The following is a 21,065-nucleotide window of genomic DNA, read 5'->3' on the forward strand; positions in this document are numbered from 1 at the left end:
TTTTTATTTATTTTTGGGACAGAGAGAGACAGAGCATGAACGGGGGAGGGGCAGAGAGAGAGGGAGACACAGAATCAGAAACAGGCTCCAGGCTCTGAGCCATCAGCCCAGAGCCTGACGCGGGGCTCGAACTCCCGGACCGCGAGATCGTGACCTGGCTGAAGTCGGACGCTTTAACAGACTGCGCCACCCAGGCGCCCCGATCATTTTGAATTGAAGCTACTTGAGAAGCAACCAGTATAAAGACACTTGCACCCTCCTCTGTCTCCTGAAAGCAGGAAACAAATCTCCCGTATGAAAATACCTTCCCTGTACTAAGAAGTACAAAGACCAGAGATAGGAACTTTAAACTCAAGAAAACTGTAGAAATAAACCTTGTTACTTTTTTTTTTTTTTTACTAATCTACCACATCAGACCAAACTCCACTTAGAATTCCTTACTAACTAAAGCTCACAAACACCTATTTTCCTGATCTTGTAAATTCCTCACAAATCGATTGTCTAAAATGTATAAAAACTGCCTGCCTCAGTCATTTCTTTGGGTCTCAATTTCATTATTGGGTCTCCATGCACGTCTCATGTGTATTGAATTCTCAGTCCAGCTGAAAGAGCTTGAAGGATAGAAGAATTTCCCCTCTCCTACACTTACTATGTGCCAGGAACTGTTCTAAATGTTTATGTTTTAATCCATTCTATCTTCATCATAACTCTATGAGGTAGATACTATTATGCCTATTTTTATAGATAAGGAAACTAAGGCAGTCTGATTCCATTGGTAAGGAGTTTGAAAGACCCCACTCCTTCCTAACAGCAAGTGAAAAGCTCAACAGACTGAAAAATCAACAACTCTTCTTTGATCAACAAGAAGGGAGGAGACTGGGCAAACGCCTGATCTCAAGACTGGGAAGACCTATAAGTGAACAGAGGGAGTTAGCTTACCATGGTATATTCAGGAACAAAAGCCACTGCAGAAACCAGTGCCAGATAAGAACATCTGAAACTGCAAATGACAAATTACTGAAGGCTTAGTGTGGACAGCTCTTGAGAGTTAAAAACTCCAGGAGAGCACAGCCATGGAAGGAGGAGAGCCCACAATATTGTGAGACTTACCTCCAAATGCTCCACCAGGTTCTCACAATAAATATGGGAGCAGAATCCCCTCCTACTTCCAGCAGAGGGAAGGGAAAAGGAACGGTTTTGAAATACACCAGAGTACTCTATCCTTAACAAGGCCTGATCTTAGGGGAAACTAATTAACTAGAGCCTAAGTTTTGGGACTTTTATCAAAGCCTCACTCACCTGGGGGAAAGGAAATAACTCCAGCTAGCACTAGCCATCCCCTCCCACCTGAGGGGAATAAAATAAATTAAAAACACTTGTGAAGTTCACCATGCAGAGATACAGGCTTATTAAAAGACCAAGACCTAATTGCAGGACTATAGGATTCTTCTCCTCCCCAGCCCCACCTCACAGCCATATTACTAAAGCCCTATTTATACCACTTCCTTTCACTCAGTACATCATGTCCAGCTATCAGGAGAAAATTACAAGTCATACCAAAAGGCAAAACCACTATTTGAAAAGACAAAGCAAGCATTAGAACCACACATGGCAGGGATATTGAATTATCTGACCAGGAATTTAAAACACCTATGATTGATATGCTAAGGGCTCTACTGGATAAAGCAGACAGCATGCATAAATAGATGGGCAACGTAAAGCAGAGAGATAGAAATCCTAAGAAAGAACCAGATATAAATGAATGAATGCCTTTGGTGGTCTTATTAGTAGACTGGACTTAGCAGAGGAAAGAATCTCTGAGCTAGAGGACATAACAATAGAATCTTTGAAAACTAAAGTCAAAGAAAACAAAAAGTGAAAAAAAAATATTTTTTTAAATAGAACAAAGTATCCAAGGACTGTGGGACAACTACAAAAGGTATAGCATACATGTAAAGGGAATACCAGAAGGAGAAAAGAGGGAGAAAGGAACAGAAGAAATATTTGAAATAACAATTTCCCTAAATGAATATCAGATGCTAAACCACAGGTTCAGGGAGCTTGGAGAACACCAAACAGGATAAATGCCCTAGAAAACTACACTTAGGCATATTATTTTCAAACTACAGAAAATCAAAGATAAAAAATCCCGACAGAAGCCAGAGGAAACAACACCTTACCTTAAGAGAAACAAAATTACGAATTACATTTAACTTCCCAGAAATCATCTAATCAAGAAGAGAGTGGAGATAAAGTGTTGAGAGAAATTGAGGCACAGCATGACCAAGGAACAAGTAATAAGTGGCAGGATTTAGTTTTGAACACTGACACAGATAATACCTAGAAAATTTCTAAATTAAGAGAGGTGGCATTGTGGTGGAGGGCAGTATGGACTTAAGCCAGCATGCAGGGCTTCGATCCTAGCCACTTCCTACTGGCAGTGTGGACTTGGGTAAGTTATATAACATCTTTGTACCTCTGTGCATCACTATGCCCTCTTCATTTGTAAAATGAGAATACTGGTGCCTACCTCCTAGGTAGCTATGAATTATTATAAGAATTCAGCAAGTAACTATTTCTAAAGCCTGGAATAGTAAGTATTATATAAGAGCTTGCATGTAATTTGGAACTTAGTGTTTACCGTGGGGTCACTGCTATCCAATTCTTTCTGTTCCTCAAGTGCTGCCCTCTTTAGTTTCCTATTGCTATGATCATCCTCCTCTCCTATTTTGTTTTACCTGCCCTTTCCTCATTTTCTGTACTATTTCTTACTTCTATTTCTGTAACCCACTCTCATAATAGGAAGATTTCACTTCCAGCTCATCACTAGTGAACTCCAGTGCTACTTCCCACTCTCTCCCAGCTATTGCAGAGCACTGGCTTCCTGGGCCAGCAGCATGCCATGGCAGCCGGCAGAGAGGATGTGCAATGGCAAGAACCCTGTACAATGAATTCACTGGTGTCCAAATATCTCACAGTGGACAGGAGGCTTGGGAGCTTCTGGAAAGTCAGAGTAAGCCCTATTTAAAGTCTCATAGGAGACTCTAAGCAAGTCACAGTTTTTCTCTCTACATATGTAAAATGGATCTCATACGCTTGCCCACATCAAATTAGGCAATGCATGTTATGAGCTTAATGGTCTGGAGTTACTCCATCTTCATAACAACATGTGAAGAAGTAAAGCCCAGCGACAAGAAGCACAAAAATGTGGTGAGGAATTGCAACAAAAAGCATTAGAAGATAATAGGACCAAGTGCAGTGAATTCCTTCCAGTTCCTACTACTATGTAAGTGTGCCTAGTATGGGTTTCTTTCTATGCATCCTAATGGGATTTGTTGGGTTTCTTGAATCTGAGGGTTTGTATTTTTCCTCAATTCTGGAAACATGTCAGCCATTTTCTCTTTGAATACTGTCATTCCCTTCTGGTACTCTTTTTCGATGCATTTTAGCCCCTTTTACTCTATCATACATACCCATTAACTGCTCATTAATATTTTCCATCTCTTTATCTCTTTCTGTGTGCTATATTTTGGTAAATTCTTCCAATACAACTTCTGATTCACTTGTGATTAAGAATTCTCAGTAGAGACATTTTTGTTTCCCTTCAATAAGCTAAAGATGAGCCAAACAAGTTCTTATCATCTCCCTTTGCAGAGCAGGTATTTCCCCTATCATCCACAATAACTTTTTGAGGCTCCCAGCCATACATGGAGTTTCTGATCCAACTTGCCACCTTGCATGGACCCTAGGCTTTGCTTCCTGATGGTCCTTTAAACCAATGCTAACCTAAGACTTAACAGAAAAAGAAGCCTCTTGGAAAGTGGTGTCTCTGGGAAGCCACTCACTTTGAGATTTGCCCACTTTTCTGAATTGTTTTATGGCCTCCAAGATTTTCCCTTACTTTCTTCTGAAATAGGCAATGAATTTAAATATCATTAAAACATTTTTTTTAGCATTGTTAAGTGCATCATAAAGTGCTAGTTCCTCAGGGTAGCCTATCCATCCTGTTTGCAGAACTAGAAGGTAGGATATTCTTATTCATCTTTGTTCTTTCATGCCTATAAGAGTAGGTGCCTGGCACATAGTTGACATAGAAAAGTATGTGTAGTGAATCACCAAATAGTGGAAAATTTCAACTCAAGATAAAATCATGCACTTTCCCTCCAAGTTATCTACATAAATGGATGCAACTTGATTTTTTTTTCCCTGCTTAGATCAGACACATAATGTTTCACATTTATGCTATACTGACCTTATCTAAGGTGGCAAAGATAAAAAATAAAAATGGGAGTTGTAAAAACAAAAAAAAGAGAAAGGTTAAATATTATTCTCGATATCCAAACATGCGGTAGTGTTATTAATTGGCAAAAACAAATATATATTTGTTTAATTTACTTCTATTTTGGAGTCGATACCAGATAATTTGTAACTTAAACAACTTAAAATTACAGAGTAATACTCTAGGACATACATTTAGCACTAATTTACTCTTCGCGATCACTTCCTCTAAAGTCTCATTTGTTTCCTCTTTCCACAGACTAATGAAAGTATTAATTTCTGGGGATACTGAAGGATCAGGACTTCCATCACATTGAATGTAGTGATTCCACTGTGGAATAAAAATGGTGGAAAGGTCACAATGATGAAATTGCAAAGATTAAATAACTTTTTTCCAAGTATCAGTTCTCATAATCTAGTTTTCCCAATTTAGGTAAAAAAAATTATGACTTTAACTGCCTACTTGAGATATCTCTATAATAACCAAATTCTCTTTATCAAAATAATTTATAAGCCTCAATAGTTCAAATAAATAGCAATTCTAGTAATTGTCATATTTTTAAAAAACAGTATTTATGAGTTGGTTTTGTTTTGCTTTCGTCTCTAAACATATAGCTCCCGTATTTACAAAAGCCAACACTCGGGCTAATTTCTACTTACCAAATTATTACTGTTTTTTGTGGGTTTTTTTTTCCAAATTATTACTAATTGTTAATCACCACTGTCATTTTAGTATGAGTTCTTCCATTCATTTTGCAGTCTATGAAACTTCTACACTTGTAATCATATTGTACTTTGCTTAAAATTATCGTGTAATCATCTTTTGCCATATTATTACAGTTTTTTTTCTTTTTCTCCTTATAAGAACCTTTATTTTTTTCCAAAGTTACACTGTTTTGAGCAATGGTAGATTGACTTAAGCTCAGTTTTCTATTTTAATTCAGAATAATTTCTTCAGTATAGATTCTCCCAAAATTAAATCAGAGTCAAAAGATACAAAAATTTCAAGGGTCTTATTATTGACAATAGTTTTCTACAAAGGTATGTGAATTTACTTTGCTACATGCAATATGAAAGATTTGTCAAATTAGAGATGTTTTACAGACAAATTAAAAATCTGAGGGGATTAAAAAGGATATCAGAGTATAATTTCCTCTTGTGGCACACACAAACACACAAAATCAGTTTTACCTGAGAAAGCAATCTAGTATCTCGTTTCAACTTCTCTGCTTCAGGAAAACACTCCTCTAATAAATAAAGTTCTTCAAGTTCTTCATTCCTCCTTTCTAGATCCTGTTGCATGGGGATACATTGGTGGGCTCTTTAATTTTAGCTTTATGTTTCACAGGTAGCATCTAAACTTTACTTGGCAAAATACTGAGTTTCAAAATGAACACTAAAATTAGTTTGAATGTAACTGGTATTTCCAAAAGGTTTCCTCTGAAACAGAGGTTTGCAAGTTATCTGCAGACACCTGGTGGGTCCCCAAGACTCTTCAGGGATCTGTGAGGTCAAATATGTCTTCATAATAATACTGAAATAGTATCTGCCTCTTTTGCAGTGTATACATTTACACTAATGGTGCAAAATGGTCTAAAATTGCTGGTGTCTCAGCACAAATCAAGGCACAAGCTATACTAGGAGTCATATTCTTTGGGGTTTGTGGGTGGTAAACAGCCATTTTCATATAAGAGTGACCTGAGGAAGTGAAAATTATTAATTTTGTTAAGTGTCAACCCTTCAGTATAAGTCTTTTGATTGTTCTATGTGCATAAAGCGAGAAGTATGCATAAAGCGCTTCTGCCATGTATCAAAGGACAAGGCTGTCTTGAGAAACCACTGCTTGCACGATTATTTGAGTATTTTGGCAGACACTCTCAAAAATGAATGCACTGAGTATGTCACTTTCAGGAAAGAATTAAAAGTATTTGTTACCAATAATAAAATTCAAGCTTTCAAATAAAAATTCAAATTAAACAAAAAAACTTGTATCGACCACTGTGAGCTTGACATTTTCTCAATCCTTAAAAACCTTTCTGATTTGATTGGGGAAGACATCAATGCATGTGATTTTTGGTAACTAATAATAAAAACGTGTCAACATTTGGAAGGAAATTATTCAGTAAACCAAGTTTTTCTAAGCAACCAATGTATGATATTTCAAAATCATACATGGATACAAGATCAATTTAAAGTGTAAGACAGATCAGTGTTTTATTATAACACTATGAAATCTTCATTGATATGATTTCACATTCCATATTAAGAAACTATGACTTACTGAGTTTTGGTATAGAATCAAAAAGAATATCCACAATTACCTGAAAGGCTATTACAATATTCCCCTTTTCCAACTATGATTCTGTGTGAGGCCAGATTTTCTTTATACACTTCGATAAAAACTCATTGTAACAGACAGAATACTGAATAGATATGAGAATCTAGCAGTCTTTTGACATAAAAGAGACTTTAAAAACATAAACAATGCCACTTATTTCTCTAATTTAAAAAATATAGAATGTGTGGTGATGAATGTTAACTAGACTTATTGGAATAATCATTTCACAATATATACAAACATTGAATCACCATGTTTATACCTGAAACTAATACAATGTTATATGTCAATTATAACTCAATAATATATAATTATATGTACAATAGTTTTCTTCCTTAAAATATGTTAATATATTTACTTATTTTTATTAATTTTTATTTTATATAATATTTAATGTCTATTAATATGACGTGTCTTAAAATTTCTCAGTTTGAGTTTCTAATGTGGTAAATATTGAGAAATATGACCCACATAAATAAATTTCCTTGGGGGGGGCCTTCAATTTTTACCAGTTATGAGGCCTGTCGAGATCAGAACTACTGATATGAAAAATCCTGGTAATTCTGGTAAAAAAGAGAAGTAAAACTAAAATATGAGAGGTAGAATTTGAGTTTTGGGGGAGGAAGCCCTGTTTAATTATCTATAAAACAGATCGAGAAAAATAACTTAATGCCTACAAGCAAGGGCTCTGAAGCGAGACCATGTATGTCTAAGTCCTGGCTCTTCAACTCATTAGCTGCTTACCTTCCCTTTTCCTCAATTTCCTTATCTGTGAATTGTGGGTAATAATTTCACTTCTTTATGGTAGGATTAAAGGAGTTAAACCAGTTTACATAGGCCTATACATTAGTGGTAGGTATGGGGGAGAGTGACATTACATGACCAAACAGATTTGATAGCTACATAGTTTGTCTTCATTAATAACATTACTAATGTTTACATACTTTTGCTTCAAGTTGATGCCATTTTTCTCTCTCAATCCGTTGTCTTTCAAGTCTTTCCATTTCTTCTTTTTCATGTTTCACACGGGCGTCCTCTAAAGAACCAAAAAAATTTTTTCTCAGTGATTAAATCAATCTAATTTTAATCCCTTAAAGTTGCTTAAAATATTTTCAAGATATAATGGTAGTGAAATATTTTATAGAACTTACAGCCTATATTATGTGGTAGAAGTAAGACAAATGCTGGATTTCTTTCAAAAAAGTAACATGACTCAAACTTTCTGGCCAAAAAAAATAGGCCCATAATAATATTTCTCTTCTCCAAATTTATTTATTATTTTTTTTTCAACGTTTATTTATTTTTGGGACAGAGAGAGACAGAGCATGAACGGGGGAGGGGCAGAGAGAGAAGGAGACACAGAATTGGAAACAGGCTCCAGGCTCTGAGCCATCAGCCCAGAGCCTGACGCGGGGCTCGAACTCGCAGACCGCGAGATCGTGACCTGGCTGAAGTCGGACGCTTAACCGACTGTGCCACCCAGGCACCCCATCTCTTCTCCAAATTTATAGCAATCCAATAATAATTTTAAATAACAAAAAAATGACAGAACTATCATAGGTAATTAAGGAGAGGTAAAATCTTCAGGAGATTTCCATAAGTTTCTTATATCTACATCATTAGAAGCAATTACCACTTTTCCTAAGTTCGTTTATGTATTTTGAGAGAGAGAGAGAGAGAGTGTGCACAGGTGTAAGCATGGGAGCGGTAAAGAGAAGGAGAGAGAGAATCCCAAGCATGTTCTGTGCTGTCAGCTCAGAGCCCAACAGGCCAATCTCACAAACTGTGAAATCATGACCTGGGTCGAAATCAAGAGTCAGATGCTTAACTGACTAAGCCACTCAGGCACCTCCAGAAGCAATTACCTTAAACTTCTCTTGCTTTCACTATTAAATACGAAAGATATGTTGAAGAATATAAGTTTAATCCAATATAATAAAACTTTCCCCAAGTTCTAGATCCTGATACTGTATTCTTATCATGAGCCACCTAAAAAGGATTTAATAATGATTGTATATAAAAAAAATCAACGTGGAACCTGAGGACAGACTTTTAAAACCTGAATTTGAATCCACAGGTTCTTTAAAAAAAAAAAAATATTTATTTATTTATTTAGAGCACACAAGCAGTGGAGGGGCAGAGAGAGAAGGGGAGAGAGAATCCTAAGCAGGCTCCACCCTATATGTGGAGCCTGAGGTGGGGCTCTATCTCACAACTGTGGGATCACAACCTGAGTCGATATCAAGAGTCAGATACTAAACCAACTAAGCCACCCAAGCACTCCCACACATGCTCTTGATGCTAAAAGGTATACCGGTTTTTTAAATCTCTTTTTGTTATTTTAAATAATAGATATTTTTATTAATTTTTAATTTACTTTTTTTTTTTTTTACAAATGAAAATCCTCTTTAAATTTGGCAAAGGCATATTATTAAACTATAATAACTTAAGCTGTTCTGTGCATTTCTTGTTAGTGTCTATTTCCTATTTCCCATATTTAATGAATTTAAGTTTTAGAATCCATACTGTAGAGTTAGCACCAAAGCCCCTAATTTCATAGGTAAACATAACATTTCAAGACATGATTGCCAGAGTTAGCAAATAAAAATACAAGATGCTCAGTTGAAGTTGAATTTCAGATAAATAAATAGCCTTTTTTTGGGGGGGGGGGGTTAAGTATGTTCCATATTGCATGGAACAAATTATCCCAAATCATCTATTATTTATCTGAAATTCAAACTTAACTGCACATTCTGTACTTTTTTTTAATGTTTATTTATTTTGAGAGACAGCATGCACAAGAGCTGAGGAGGGGCAGAGAGAGAGAGAGAGAGAGAGAGAGAGAGAGAGAGAGAGAGAAGGAGACAGAATCCCAAGCAGGCTCCACACTGTCAGGACAGAGCCCTCTGTGGGTCTCGATCAGATGGCTCTGAGATCATGACCTGAGTTTAAATGAAGAGTTGGATGCTTAACCAACTAAGCTTCCCAGGTGCCCCTCCGTGGGAATTCTGTCTTTTATCTGGCAACTCCACTTCAAGATATATCTCAAAGTGATTGGTATATAGTAACAAAACTTTCTGGGTACGCTTTAAATAGCAGATAACTATTTAAAAAACAGACGAAATTTGGGGCGCCTGGGTGGCTCAGTCGGTTAAGGGTCTGACTTCAGCTCAGGTCATAATCTCACAGTTTGCGGGTTCCAGCCCCACGTAGGGCTCTGTGCTGACAGCTCAGAGCCTGAAGCCTGCTTAGGATTCTGTGTCTTCCTCTCTCTCTGTCTCTTCTCCACTCGCACAGTGTGTGTCTCTCTCTCTCAAAGATAAACATTAAAATTTTTTTTTAAAAATTAAAAAATAAACAGATGAAATTTGAAAAATTGAAGAATTTTGAAAATTCTTTTTAAAAATATTGATGGGAATATAGAAATATCAACTATTGTTTAAGTCCCTGCATGTGAAAATAGTATCACTATGTACTTTGTACCTTCCTCTTTTTGCCGTCTCTCCTCCTCCTCCTGTAGCTGCTTTAACCGTTCAGCTTTGGTGATTTTCTTCTTCCTGGCAGACTTAAATGTCATAACATAAAAAAAGGCTACTAATATACATATCTCTCAAATGCATAAAATACATACCTCTCAAACAGTAATTATGAAAAATACTTTTACTTCCATGAATCCAGTCTTTCATTCATTCAAATAAAGACTACCTATCCTGTACAAAGCCTTGCCTTAATGTATTGAGGACAAAGTATGGAAACAAGAAAAATAAGCAAAGTTATTAAAAGGCAACAGTGACGGTGACAATTTAATTATTATATAATTAATAGTATACAACTGAAATAAGTTTCTTATTCCCAGTTACCACATCTTTAAAATGGTGCTAAATAAGACCTCATTTTATTGTTGTAAAGATTAAAATAAAATATATGTAAAAACAGTTTTAATACTACTGCATGCCTATAATAATTAAAAACATTTTTATGACTAACAGATATACAGAGAGTCATTTTTAAGTTTAGAGGAAGGAGAGATTATTTTCAACAATTGGAATGAAGTAAAATTTTTATAGAGCAGGTAGTATTTAAGTTTGTGCCCAGAAGATTTTAAGATGCAAATATGCAGGGAAGAGTATTTCCTATCTCAAGAAGAGGGAAATGCAGGCAATAAGATATGTAGATGGGATAGCACTGGAAAGGCCAACAAGTTCATGGAGACTGGGGAGATTCCAAGGAAAGGTGATAGAAATGAAAATGGAAAAGAAGGTTGGAGCCTATGCTACAGACGTTGGGCATTATTTTAAAAGAACTGGAAACCTCCTAAAAGTTTTGAGAAGGGCTATGGCTATTAAGAATACAATTTTAGGATTTTGGAAGAAGATGGTGGCACAAGAGGATGCTGGGCTCACCACGTCCTGCTGATCACTTAGATTCCACCCACACCAGCCTAAATAACCCAGAAAACCACCAGAAGACAAGCAGAATGGATTCTCTGGAGCCAAGCGTAGACGAGAGGCCCACGGAAGAGGGTAGGAAGGGCGGAGAGGCGATGCGCGCTACACAGACTGGCAGGAGGGAGCCGGGGTGAAGGGGCAGCCCGCCGGCCAAGCAGAAACTCCGAATCTGGCTGGCAAAAGCGGAGGGGCCGGATGGAGTGTGTTCGGACAGCAAGCAGGACTTAACATCTGGAAGGTTATAAGCTAACAGCTCTGCTCGGAGAGTGGGAGGGCTGGAGGACAACGGGAGGGAGAGTTGTTGAGCCCCGGATGACACAGCTCAGGTTGCCGGGGGACAAAGGCGCTCGCCAGCTCCATCTTCCTCGCCCATCCTCCAGCCAAAACCCCAAAGGGAACCAGTTCCTGTCAGGGAACTTGCTTGCACCGTGCAAACACCCAACACTGTGCTTCTGCGGATCCATCCCTCTGGCGGGTCTGACTCCCTCCTGGTGCCGCAGGGCCCCTCCCAAAGTGGATCACAGAAGGATAAGCGAGCTGAGCCTGCCCCTCCTGCCCCTGTGCACCTTACCGATCCACCACAGCTAATATGCCAGATCCCCAGCACCACAAGCCTGGCAGTGTGCAAGTAGCCCAGACAGCCACGCCACCCCAAAGTGAATCCCGCCCCTAGGAGAGGGGAAGAGAAGGTTCACACCAGTCTGACTGTGGCCCCAGCGGTGGGCTGGGGGCAGACATCAGGTCTGACTGCGGCTCCGCCCACCAACGCGAGTTATTCAATACAGCACAGGGGAAGTGCCCTGTAGTTCCGTACCACATCATGAACTATCCAAAATGATGAAACGGAAGAATTCCCCTCAAAAGAATCTCCAGGAAATAATGACTGCTAACAAACTGATCAAAAAGGACTTAAACAATATAACAGAAAGTGAATTTAGAATAATAGTCATAAAATTAATTGCTGGGCTTGAAAGGACAGCAGAGGCGGAAAGGACAGCAGAGGACAGAAAGGACAGCTGTATAGAGGACAGCAGAGAATCTATTGCTACAGAGATCAAGGGACTAAGGAACAGCCAGGAGGAGCTAAAAAATGCTATATGAGCTACAAAATAAAATGGAGACAACCACAGCTTGGATTGAAGAGGCAGAGGAGAGAATAGGTGAATTGGAAGATAAAATTATGGAAAAAGAGGAAGCTGAGAAAAAGAGAGATTAAAAAGTCCAGGAGTATGAGGGGAAAATTAAAGAACTAAGTGATGCACTAGTAAATCTACGCATAATTGGTATTCCAGAGGAGGAAGAGAGAGGGAAAGGTGCTGAAGGCGTACTTGAAGAAATAATAGCTGAGAATTTCCCTGATCTGGGGAAGGAAAAAGGCATTGAAATCCAAGAGGCACAGAGAACTCCCTTCAGACGTAACTTGAATCGACCTTCTGCATGACATATCATACTGAAACTGGCAAAATACAAGGATAAAGAGAAAATTGTGAAAGCAGCTAGGGATAAACGTGCTCTAACATATAAAGGGAGACCTATAAGACTCGTGACTGATCTCTCTTTTGAAACTTGGCAGGCCAGAAAGGAATGGCAGGAAATCGTCAATGTGATGAACAGAAAAAATATGCAGCTGAGAATCCTTTATCCAGCAAATCTGTCATTTAGAATAGAAGTAGAGATAAAGGTCTTCCCAAACAAACAAAAGCTGAAGGAATTCATCACCACTAAACCAGCCCTACAAGAGATCCTAAAGGGGATCCTGTGAGACAAAGTACCAGAGACATCACTACAAGCATGAAACCTACAGACATCACAATGACTCTGAACCCATATCTTTCTATAATAACACTGAACGTAAATGGACTAAATGTGCCAACCAAAAGACACAGGGTATCAGAATGGATAAAAAAACAAGACACATTTATTTGCTGTCTACAAGAGACTCATTTTAGACCTGAGGACACCTTCAGATTGAAAGTGAGGGGATAGAAAACTATCATGCTACTGGAAGTCAAAAGAGAGCTGGAGTAGCCATACTTACATCAGACAAACTAGACTTTAAATTAAAGGCTGCAACAAGAGATGAAGAAGGGCATCTTCTCATATATAATAATATATACTATATATATATGTGTGTATATATATATATATATATATATATATATATATATATATATAATAATTACAGGGTCCATCCATCAGGAAGAGCTAACAATTATAAATGTCTATGCGCCGAATACCGGAGCCCCCAAATATATAAAACAATTACTCACAAACATAAGCAACCTTATTGATAAGAATGTGGTAATTGCAGGGGACTTTAACACCCAACTTACAACAATGGATAGATCATCTAGACACACGGTCAATAAAGAAACAAGGGCCCTGAATAATGCATTGGATCAGATGGACTTGACAGATATATTTAGAACTCTGCATCCCAAAGCAACAGAATATACTTTCTTCTCGAGTGCACATGGAACATTCTCCAAGATAGATCACATACTGGGTCACAAAACAGCCCTTCATAAGTATAAAAGAACTGAGATCATACCATGCACACTTTCAGATCACAATGCTATGAAACTTGGTATCAACCACAGGAAAAAGTCTGGAAAACCTCCAAAAGCATGGAGGTTAAAGAACACCCTACTAAAGAATGAATTGGTCAACCAGGCAATTAGAGAAGAAATTAAAAAATATATGGAAACAAACAAAAATGAATATACAACAATCCAAAAGCTTTGGGATGCAGCAAAGGCAGTCCTGAGAGGAAAATACATTGCAATCCAGGCCTATCTCAAGAAACAAGAAAAATCCCCAATACAAAATCTAACAGCATACCTAAAGGAACTAGAAGCAGAACAGCAAAGACAGCCCAAACCCAGCAGAAGAAGAGAAATAATAAAGATCAGAGCAGAAATAAACAATATAGAATCTAAAAAAAACTGTAGAGCAGATCAATGAAACCAAGAGTTGGTTTTTTGAAAAAATAAACAGAATGGATAAACCTCTAGCCAGGCTTCTCAAAAAGAAAAGGGAGATGACCCAAATAGATAAAATAATGAATGAAAATGGAATTATTACAACCAATCCCTCAGAAATACAAGCAATTATCAGGGAATACTATGAAAGACTATATGCCAACAAACTGGACAACCTGGAAGAAATGGACAAATTCCTAAACACCCACACACTTCCAAAACTCAAACAGGAGGAAATAGAAAGCTTGAACAGACTCATAACCAGCGAAGAAATTGAATCCGTTATCAAAAACCTCCCAAAAAATAAGAGTCCAGAACCAGATAGCTTCCCAGGGGAGTTCTACCAGACATTTAAAGCAGAGATAATAGGGGCGCCTGGGTGGCTCAGTAGGTTAAGTGTCCCACTTCGGCTCAGGTCATGATTTCACGGTCCGTGGGTTCGAGCCCCGCATCAGGCTCTGTGCTGGCAGCTCAGAGCCTGGAGCCTGTTTCAGATTCTGTGTCTCCCTCTTTCTCTGACCCTCCCCTGTTCATGCTCTCTCTCTGTCTCAAAAGTAAATAAATGTTAAAAAAAAATAAATAAAGCAGAGATAATACCTAACCTTCTCAAGCTATTCCAAAAAATAGAAACGGAAGGAAAACTTCCAGACTCATTCTATGAAGCCAGCATTACTTTGATTCCTAAACCAGACAGAGACCCAGTAAAAAAAGAGAACTACAGGCCAATATCCCTGATGAATATGGATGCAAAAATTCTCAATAAGACACTAGCAAATCAAATTCAACCGTATATAAAAAGAATTATACACCATGATGAAGTGGGATTCATTCCTGGAATGCAGGGCTGGTTCAACATTCGCAAATCAATCAACATGATACATCACATTAATAAAAGAAAAGATAAGAACCATATGATCCTGTCAATCGATGCAGAAAAAGCATTTGACAAAATACACCATCCTTTCTTAATAAAAACCCTCTAGAAAGCCGGGATAGAAGGAACATACTTAAACATCATAAAAGCCATTTACGAAAAGCCCACAGCTAACATCATCCTCAATGGGGAAAAACTGAGAGCTTCTTCCCTGAGATCAGGAACACGACAGGGATGTCCACTCTCACCGCTGTTGTTTAACATAGTGTTGGAAGTTCTAGCATCAGCAATCAGACAACAAAAGGAAATTAAAGGCATCAAAATTGGCAAAGATGAAGTCAAGCTCTCACTTTTTGCAGATGACATGATATTATACATGGAAAATCCGATAGACTCCACCAAAAGTCTGCTAGAACTGATACAGGAATTCAGCAAAGTCGCAGGATACAAAATCAATGTACAGAAATCAGTTGCATTCTTATACACTGATAATGAAGCAACGGAAAGACAAATAAAGAAACTGATCCCATTCACAATTGCACCAAGAAGCATAAAATACCTAGGAATAAATCTAACCAAAGATGTAAAAGATCTGTATGCTGAAAACTATAGAAAGCTTATGAAGGAAATTGAAGAAGATATAAAGAAATGGAAAATCATTCCGTGCTCATGGGATGGAAGAATAAATATTGTCAAAATGTCAATACTACCCAAAGCTATCTACACATTCAATGCAATCCCAATCAAAATTGCATCATCATTCTTCTCGAAGCTAGAACAAGCAATCCTAAAATTTCTATGGAACAACAAAAGGCCCCGAATAGCCAAAGTAGTTTTGAAGAAGACGACCAAAGCAGGAGGCATCACAATCCCAGACTTCAGCATCTACTACAAAGCTGTAATCATCAAGACAGCATGGTATTGGCACAAAAACAGACACATAGACCGATGGAATAGAATAGAAACCCCAGAACTAGACCCACAAAAAGTATGGCCAACTAATCTTTGACAAAGCAGGAAAGAATATCCAATGGAAAAAAGACAGTCTCTTTAACAAATGGTGTTGGGAGAACTGGACAGCAAAATGCAGAAGATTGAAACTAGACCACTTTCTCACACCATTCACAAAAATAAACTCAAAATGGATAAAGGACGTGAATGTGAGATACGAAACCATCTAAACCCTAGAGGAGAAAACAGGAAAAGACCTCTCTGACCTCACCCGTAGCAATTTCTTACTTGACACATCCCCAAAGGCAAGGGAATTAAAAGCAAAAATGAACTACTGGGACCTCATGAAGATAAAAAGCTTCTGCACAGCAAAGGAAACAATCAACAAAACTAAAAGGCAACCAACGGAATGGGAAAAGATATTTGCAAATGACATATTGGACAAAGGGCTAGTATCCAAAATCTACAAAGAGCTCACCAAACTCCACACCCGAAAAACAATCCAGTGAAGAAATGGGCAGAAAACATGAATAGACACTTCCCTAAAGAAGACATCCGGATGGCCAACAGGCACATGAAAAGATGCTCAATGTCGCTCCTCATCAGGGAAATACAAATGAAAACCACACTCAGATATCACCTCACGCCAGTCAGAGTGGCCAAAATGAACAAATCAGGAGACTATAGATGCTGGAGAGGATGTGGAGAAACGGGAACCCTCTTGCACTGTTGGTGGGAATGCAAACTCGTGCAACCGCTCTGGAAAGCAGTGTGGAGGTTCCTCAAAAAATTAAAAATAGACCTACCCTATGACCCAGCAGTAGCACTGCTAGGAATTTACCCAAGGGATACAGGAGTACTGATGCATAGGGGCACTTGTACCCCAATGTTTATAGCAGCACTCTCAACAATAGCCAAATTATGGAAAGAGCCTAAATGTCCATCAACTGATGAATGAATAAAGAAATTGTGGTTTATATACACAATGGAGTACTACGTGGCAATGAGAGAGAATGAAATATGGCCCTGTGTAGCAACGTGGATGGAACTGGAGAGTGTGATGCTAAGTGAAATAAGCCATACAGAGAAAGACAGATACCATATGTTTTCACTCTTATGTGGATCCTGAGAAACTTAACAGGAACCCATGGGGGAGGGGAAGGAAAAAAAAAAAAGAGAGGTCAGAGTGGGAGAGAGCGAAAGCTAAGAGACTCTTAAAAACTGAGAACAAACTGAGGGCTGATGGGGGGTGGGAGGGAAGGGAGGGTGGGTGATGGGTATTGAAGAGGGCATCTTTTGGGATGAGCACTGGGTGTTGTATGGAAAAGAATTTGACGATAAATTTCATATATTAAAAAAAAGAATACAATTTAAAAAAACTAACCTTGTATTAGGAAAAAATGATTATGAAGAAGACACCATTTGAGTGACTATTAACAGTAGTTACTAAAACTAAAGTCATGACTGTAAATACTGATAGGAGAATGGGTCCAATAAATATTATATCAACTAACTTATTTGATATAAGTAAAACTGGAGACAAGGAGAGGAATAAGTTAAAGAAGAGTCAAAAAGAAAAACTGTAGTCTAGAACAAGCAAATTTGAAAGAAACACTGTTGAAAGGAGTTTGAATATAATTAATATGAAGTGCTAGTAGGGCATCCAGGCAATGTTTACAGACACTGAACTTGGGGAACTGAGGTTTAGCAAACAGATCAGGGCTACAGAATACAAGTTTGAGAACTATCTTGGTGGTAACCACCTCCCCTCCATTTTCCCTAAAGGAAAGTATAGGAAGAAAAGAGGACTATCTAAATTTAGCAATCAATAGAATGGTTAATCCTTGGAATATACAGACTTTCGGATGACTATCTTCTCTTTTTGGCTCACCCACTGCATAATGCTCCACTGGAATCTCCAATCCATTAGCCCTATCACGTCTTCCTTGTTTATCAACCCCCTCATACCTTCACTTCTTTACCCAGGTTAGATTTCACAGCTCATCACATAATCACTACTTTATATATTTCCACCTCCCCTATTTCTCTGTCCCTCTGAGAAGCTCCGCTGGCAAATTCTTAGTTCTAGTGAAACTCAATTCTCCCATTTATTATGCATTAGTAATATAAGCAGCTGAAACTTGCCAGAGAAAAATACATGAGTGCAAATTTATTAACACAAATTTTAAACAGACTTTGTACCATCCAGTATTCCTACTACTATTTCATTCCCCTGACTCTTCAAACCTGCAAAATACTCTCCTCTTTCCTGCTCTCGGCTGTTGACCTTCTCTCTCATATCACCAGAAACTCTGGAATAATCTCAGTTCCACGCCCAAATCTTTGTACCTATCTTTGTCTACCTTCCCTCCCATTATGGTTTATGATCTAATGTAACATACTTCTGCTATTTAAGGCTGAACCTGCCGATGTTACACTGGATCTTATCCTTTATTGCCTATTTAATAAGACTTGGCTCCTGTAATTAATACCTCTAGTTATTCATAAATTTCTCCCTCCCTAGATTTCACATCCCTTTCCATCTTCTGCTCCAATTTTGTTACCCTTTATATGAGACGACCTAAAAAAGACTTGCCTAACTGCTTCCACTTTCCCATTTTCTTCATGGACCACTCCAGTCAGGCTTTCATTTCTATTTCTCTGTTAAAACCTCTCTTGTCAAGGAATCAAGATTGCCATGTTTCCAATGCTAATGGTCAATTTTCAGCCCTCATTTTAACCATCTGTCATCATCATTTGGCCAAGTCTTCTTCTTCCTTCTTGAATTATTTTTTTTCGTTAGGCCTTTAGGTTACAACTGTCTGATTTTGCTTCTTCTCTCATAGGTCCCTCCTCTGCAGACTTCTTTTCTGGCTTCTCCTTCAGCTTCAGCTATGGCTAATCAGTAACTTTTAAAATCATTTAAAATTTTTTTTAATTTTAAATTTTAAATTTTTTTGAAAAGCCAACTACTCCCCTTCACACATTTTTAACTTGGCATTGAAAACTTTTCATCATAAGTTTAAATAGCTACAAATGTACTTTCCAGTATAAAATAAAACTTTTACATCTCTTTCTAAAATATATTCATCACTATATAAAATACATCCAATACAATCTACATATCAGTGATTGAATATCCAATATCATATATTTTTTAAAATATGAACAAGATTATTTAATAAAAACTTTAATCCTTTTTCTCTTTGACCTCATATTTCATTCGACTTCTCTCACAGAACCTTATCCTAATGTAATATATTTGAAAAAATTTTGATATTTATCTGTTACAAAAGTATGTACAAAAATTTTAAATATTTAATTCCTTGCCTCTAAGTTTCTGGGTAATAAAAAATTTGCTCTGGATTTAATCTCATAATTATTTTCAGTATACAAATGAACCAAGCAGCATATTATATTACAAATTTTGATAAGCAAACATGACATTGCTCATGATCCATGGATAGATATTAGCTATTGCTGAATGAAACAAGGATTCAGATGGATTCTAATTTTTACAAATAGAAGAAATTAGAAATCTGATTTATATTTAAAAATTTTTTTTTTTTTTTCAACGTTTATTTATTTTTGGGACAGAGAGAGACAGAGCATGAACGGGGGAGGGGCAGAGAGAGAGGGAGACACAGAATCGGAAACTGGCTCCAGGCTCCGAGCCATCAGCCCAGAGCCTGATGCGGGGCTCGAACTCACGGACTGCGAGATCGTGACCTGGCTAAAGTCGGACGCTTAACCGACTGCGCCACCCAGGCGCCCCAAAATCTGATTTATATTTAAAAGCCAGTGGAAAACAGGTTTGTAACAGCTATCTCATGAAGTTCTTTGCATCCTTCCCATATCAGATGCCAAAAATTACATTGATTTACCAAAAAAAGAGCACCTAGAGATAATCATTGACATTTGTTAAGATTGTCATTTTTTCCCTTTAATTTTGAAAAAATTTATTCATTTATTTTGAGAGAATGCATGCATGAGCAGGGGAGGGGCAGAGAGAGAGAGAGAGAGAGAGAGAGAGAGAGAGAGAGAGAGAGAATATCCCAAGTAGGTTCCACACTGTCAGTGTAGAGCCAGATGCAGAACTCATACTCAGGAACCATGAGATCATGACCTGAGCCGAAATCAAGAACTTTTTAATGTTACAAACTGTTACTCTGTATCCATCAAACATTAACTCCCCTTCCTCCTGTGACCCTAGCCCCTGACAACCACCATTCCACTTTGTCTCTGAATTTGACTACTCTAGATATTTCACATAAGTATAATAATACAATAGTTGTCCTTTTGTATGTTTTAGATCTTTGGATATGTGTTACGGCTTGTAAGATCCACCCATGTTGATGGATATAGCTCTAGCTATAGATTTTTCACTGCTGAATAGTAACTCATTTTTATACTGATAGATATTGGATGGTTTCTAACTTGTTACCATCATAAATGATGCTGCTATAAACCTTCAAGTGTATGCATCCTGGTGTCCATTTGCAAGAGTTTCTCTACAGTGTATAGCTAGGAGTAAAACTGGTCGATATGTGCATTTTCAACCTTATTGAAGATGACCTTTCCAAAGTATTTCAACTTATACTCCCATAATCATTATACAAATCAATGTTAGTTTCAGTGCTTTTGTTTCTCTAGTAGTTGGATTTAGTTTTTGGGTTTTTTTTCCCCACAATACCTTTATCACGCTAAGGAAGTGCCCTTTAACATATTAAACGGTAATGTATAGTAATTGAATTTCCAACTCAATCTGATTCCATTCATTTAATTTCCTATGTTAAACCAATTCTGCCTTCTGGAGATAAACTGAATTGGGTTAGAACTTATTATCACTCTATATACTTCCAGATTGAGCTTCCTAACCTTTTCTTTAGAAATTTTGTACTTAAGCTCATGAATGGGCTTCAATTTTCCTTCCTCACACTATTCTCAGGATACCCAGGTAACTAAAAATGAATTAGGAGTGTTACCTCTTTCTTTATACTCTAGAAGAATTTGCATAAAAATGAAATTACTTATTTATCTTTGAATGAAGACCTAGCTAACAAACACTTGTAGACTTAGAATTTTCTTTCTGGGAAGATTTTTAACCACTGATGTAACTTTTCAAATGATTATAGGACTACTCAGGTTTTCTACTTATGATACAGTTTAAGTTTTTTTTTTTTTTTCCTGGCCAT

General features: G+C 37.6%; 1 protein-coding gene across 7 annotated transcripts in view; it reads right to left on the reverse strand.

Moving 5' to 3' along the window:
* The window catches only part of DNAI7 (dynein axonemal intermediate chain 7), a 70,767-nt gene that overhangs the window by 36,226 nt on the left and 13,476 nt on the right, over positions 1 to 21,065 (reverse strand). For 5 of the 7 annotated variants that reach the window (XM_047866797.1, XM_047866796.1, XM_047866795.1 and 2 more), the window contains 4 exons: positions 10,100 to 10,181; positions 7,561 to 7,652; positions 5,470 to 5,571; positions 4,472 to 4,609 (listed from right to left, as the gene is read on the reverse strand). In XM_047866797.1, coding sequence (XP_047722753.1) covers positions 4,472 to 4,609; positions 5,470 to 5,571; positions 7,561 to 7,652; positions 10,100 to 10,181 — 414 coding nt within the window. The remainder of the gene's footprint in view (positions 1 to 4,471; positions 4,610 to 5,469; positions 5,572 to 7,560; positions 7,653 to 10,099; positions 10,182 to 21,065) is intronic. The other 2 variants (XM_047866801.1, XM_047866798.1) reach the window with 1 other exon arrangement.

The sequence above is a fragment of the Prionailurus viverrinus genome, chromosome B4, assembly GCF_022837055.1.
Source record: "Prionailurus viverrinus isolate Anna chromosome B4, UM_Priviv_1.0, whole genome shotgun sequence".
Taxonomy (NCBI): domain Eukaryota; kingdom Metazoa; phylum Chordata; class Mammalia; order Carnivora; family Felidae; genus Prionailurus; species Prionailurus viverrinus.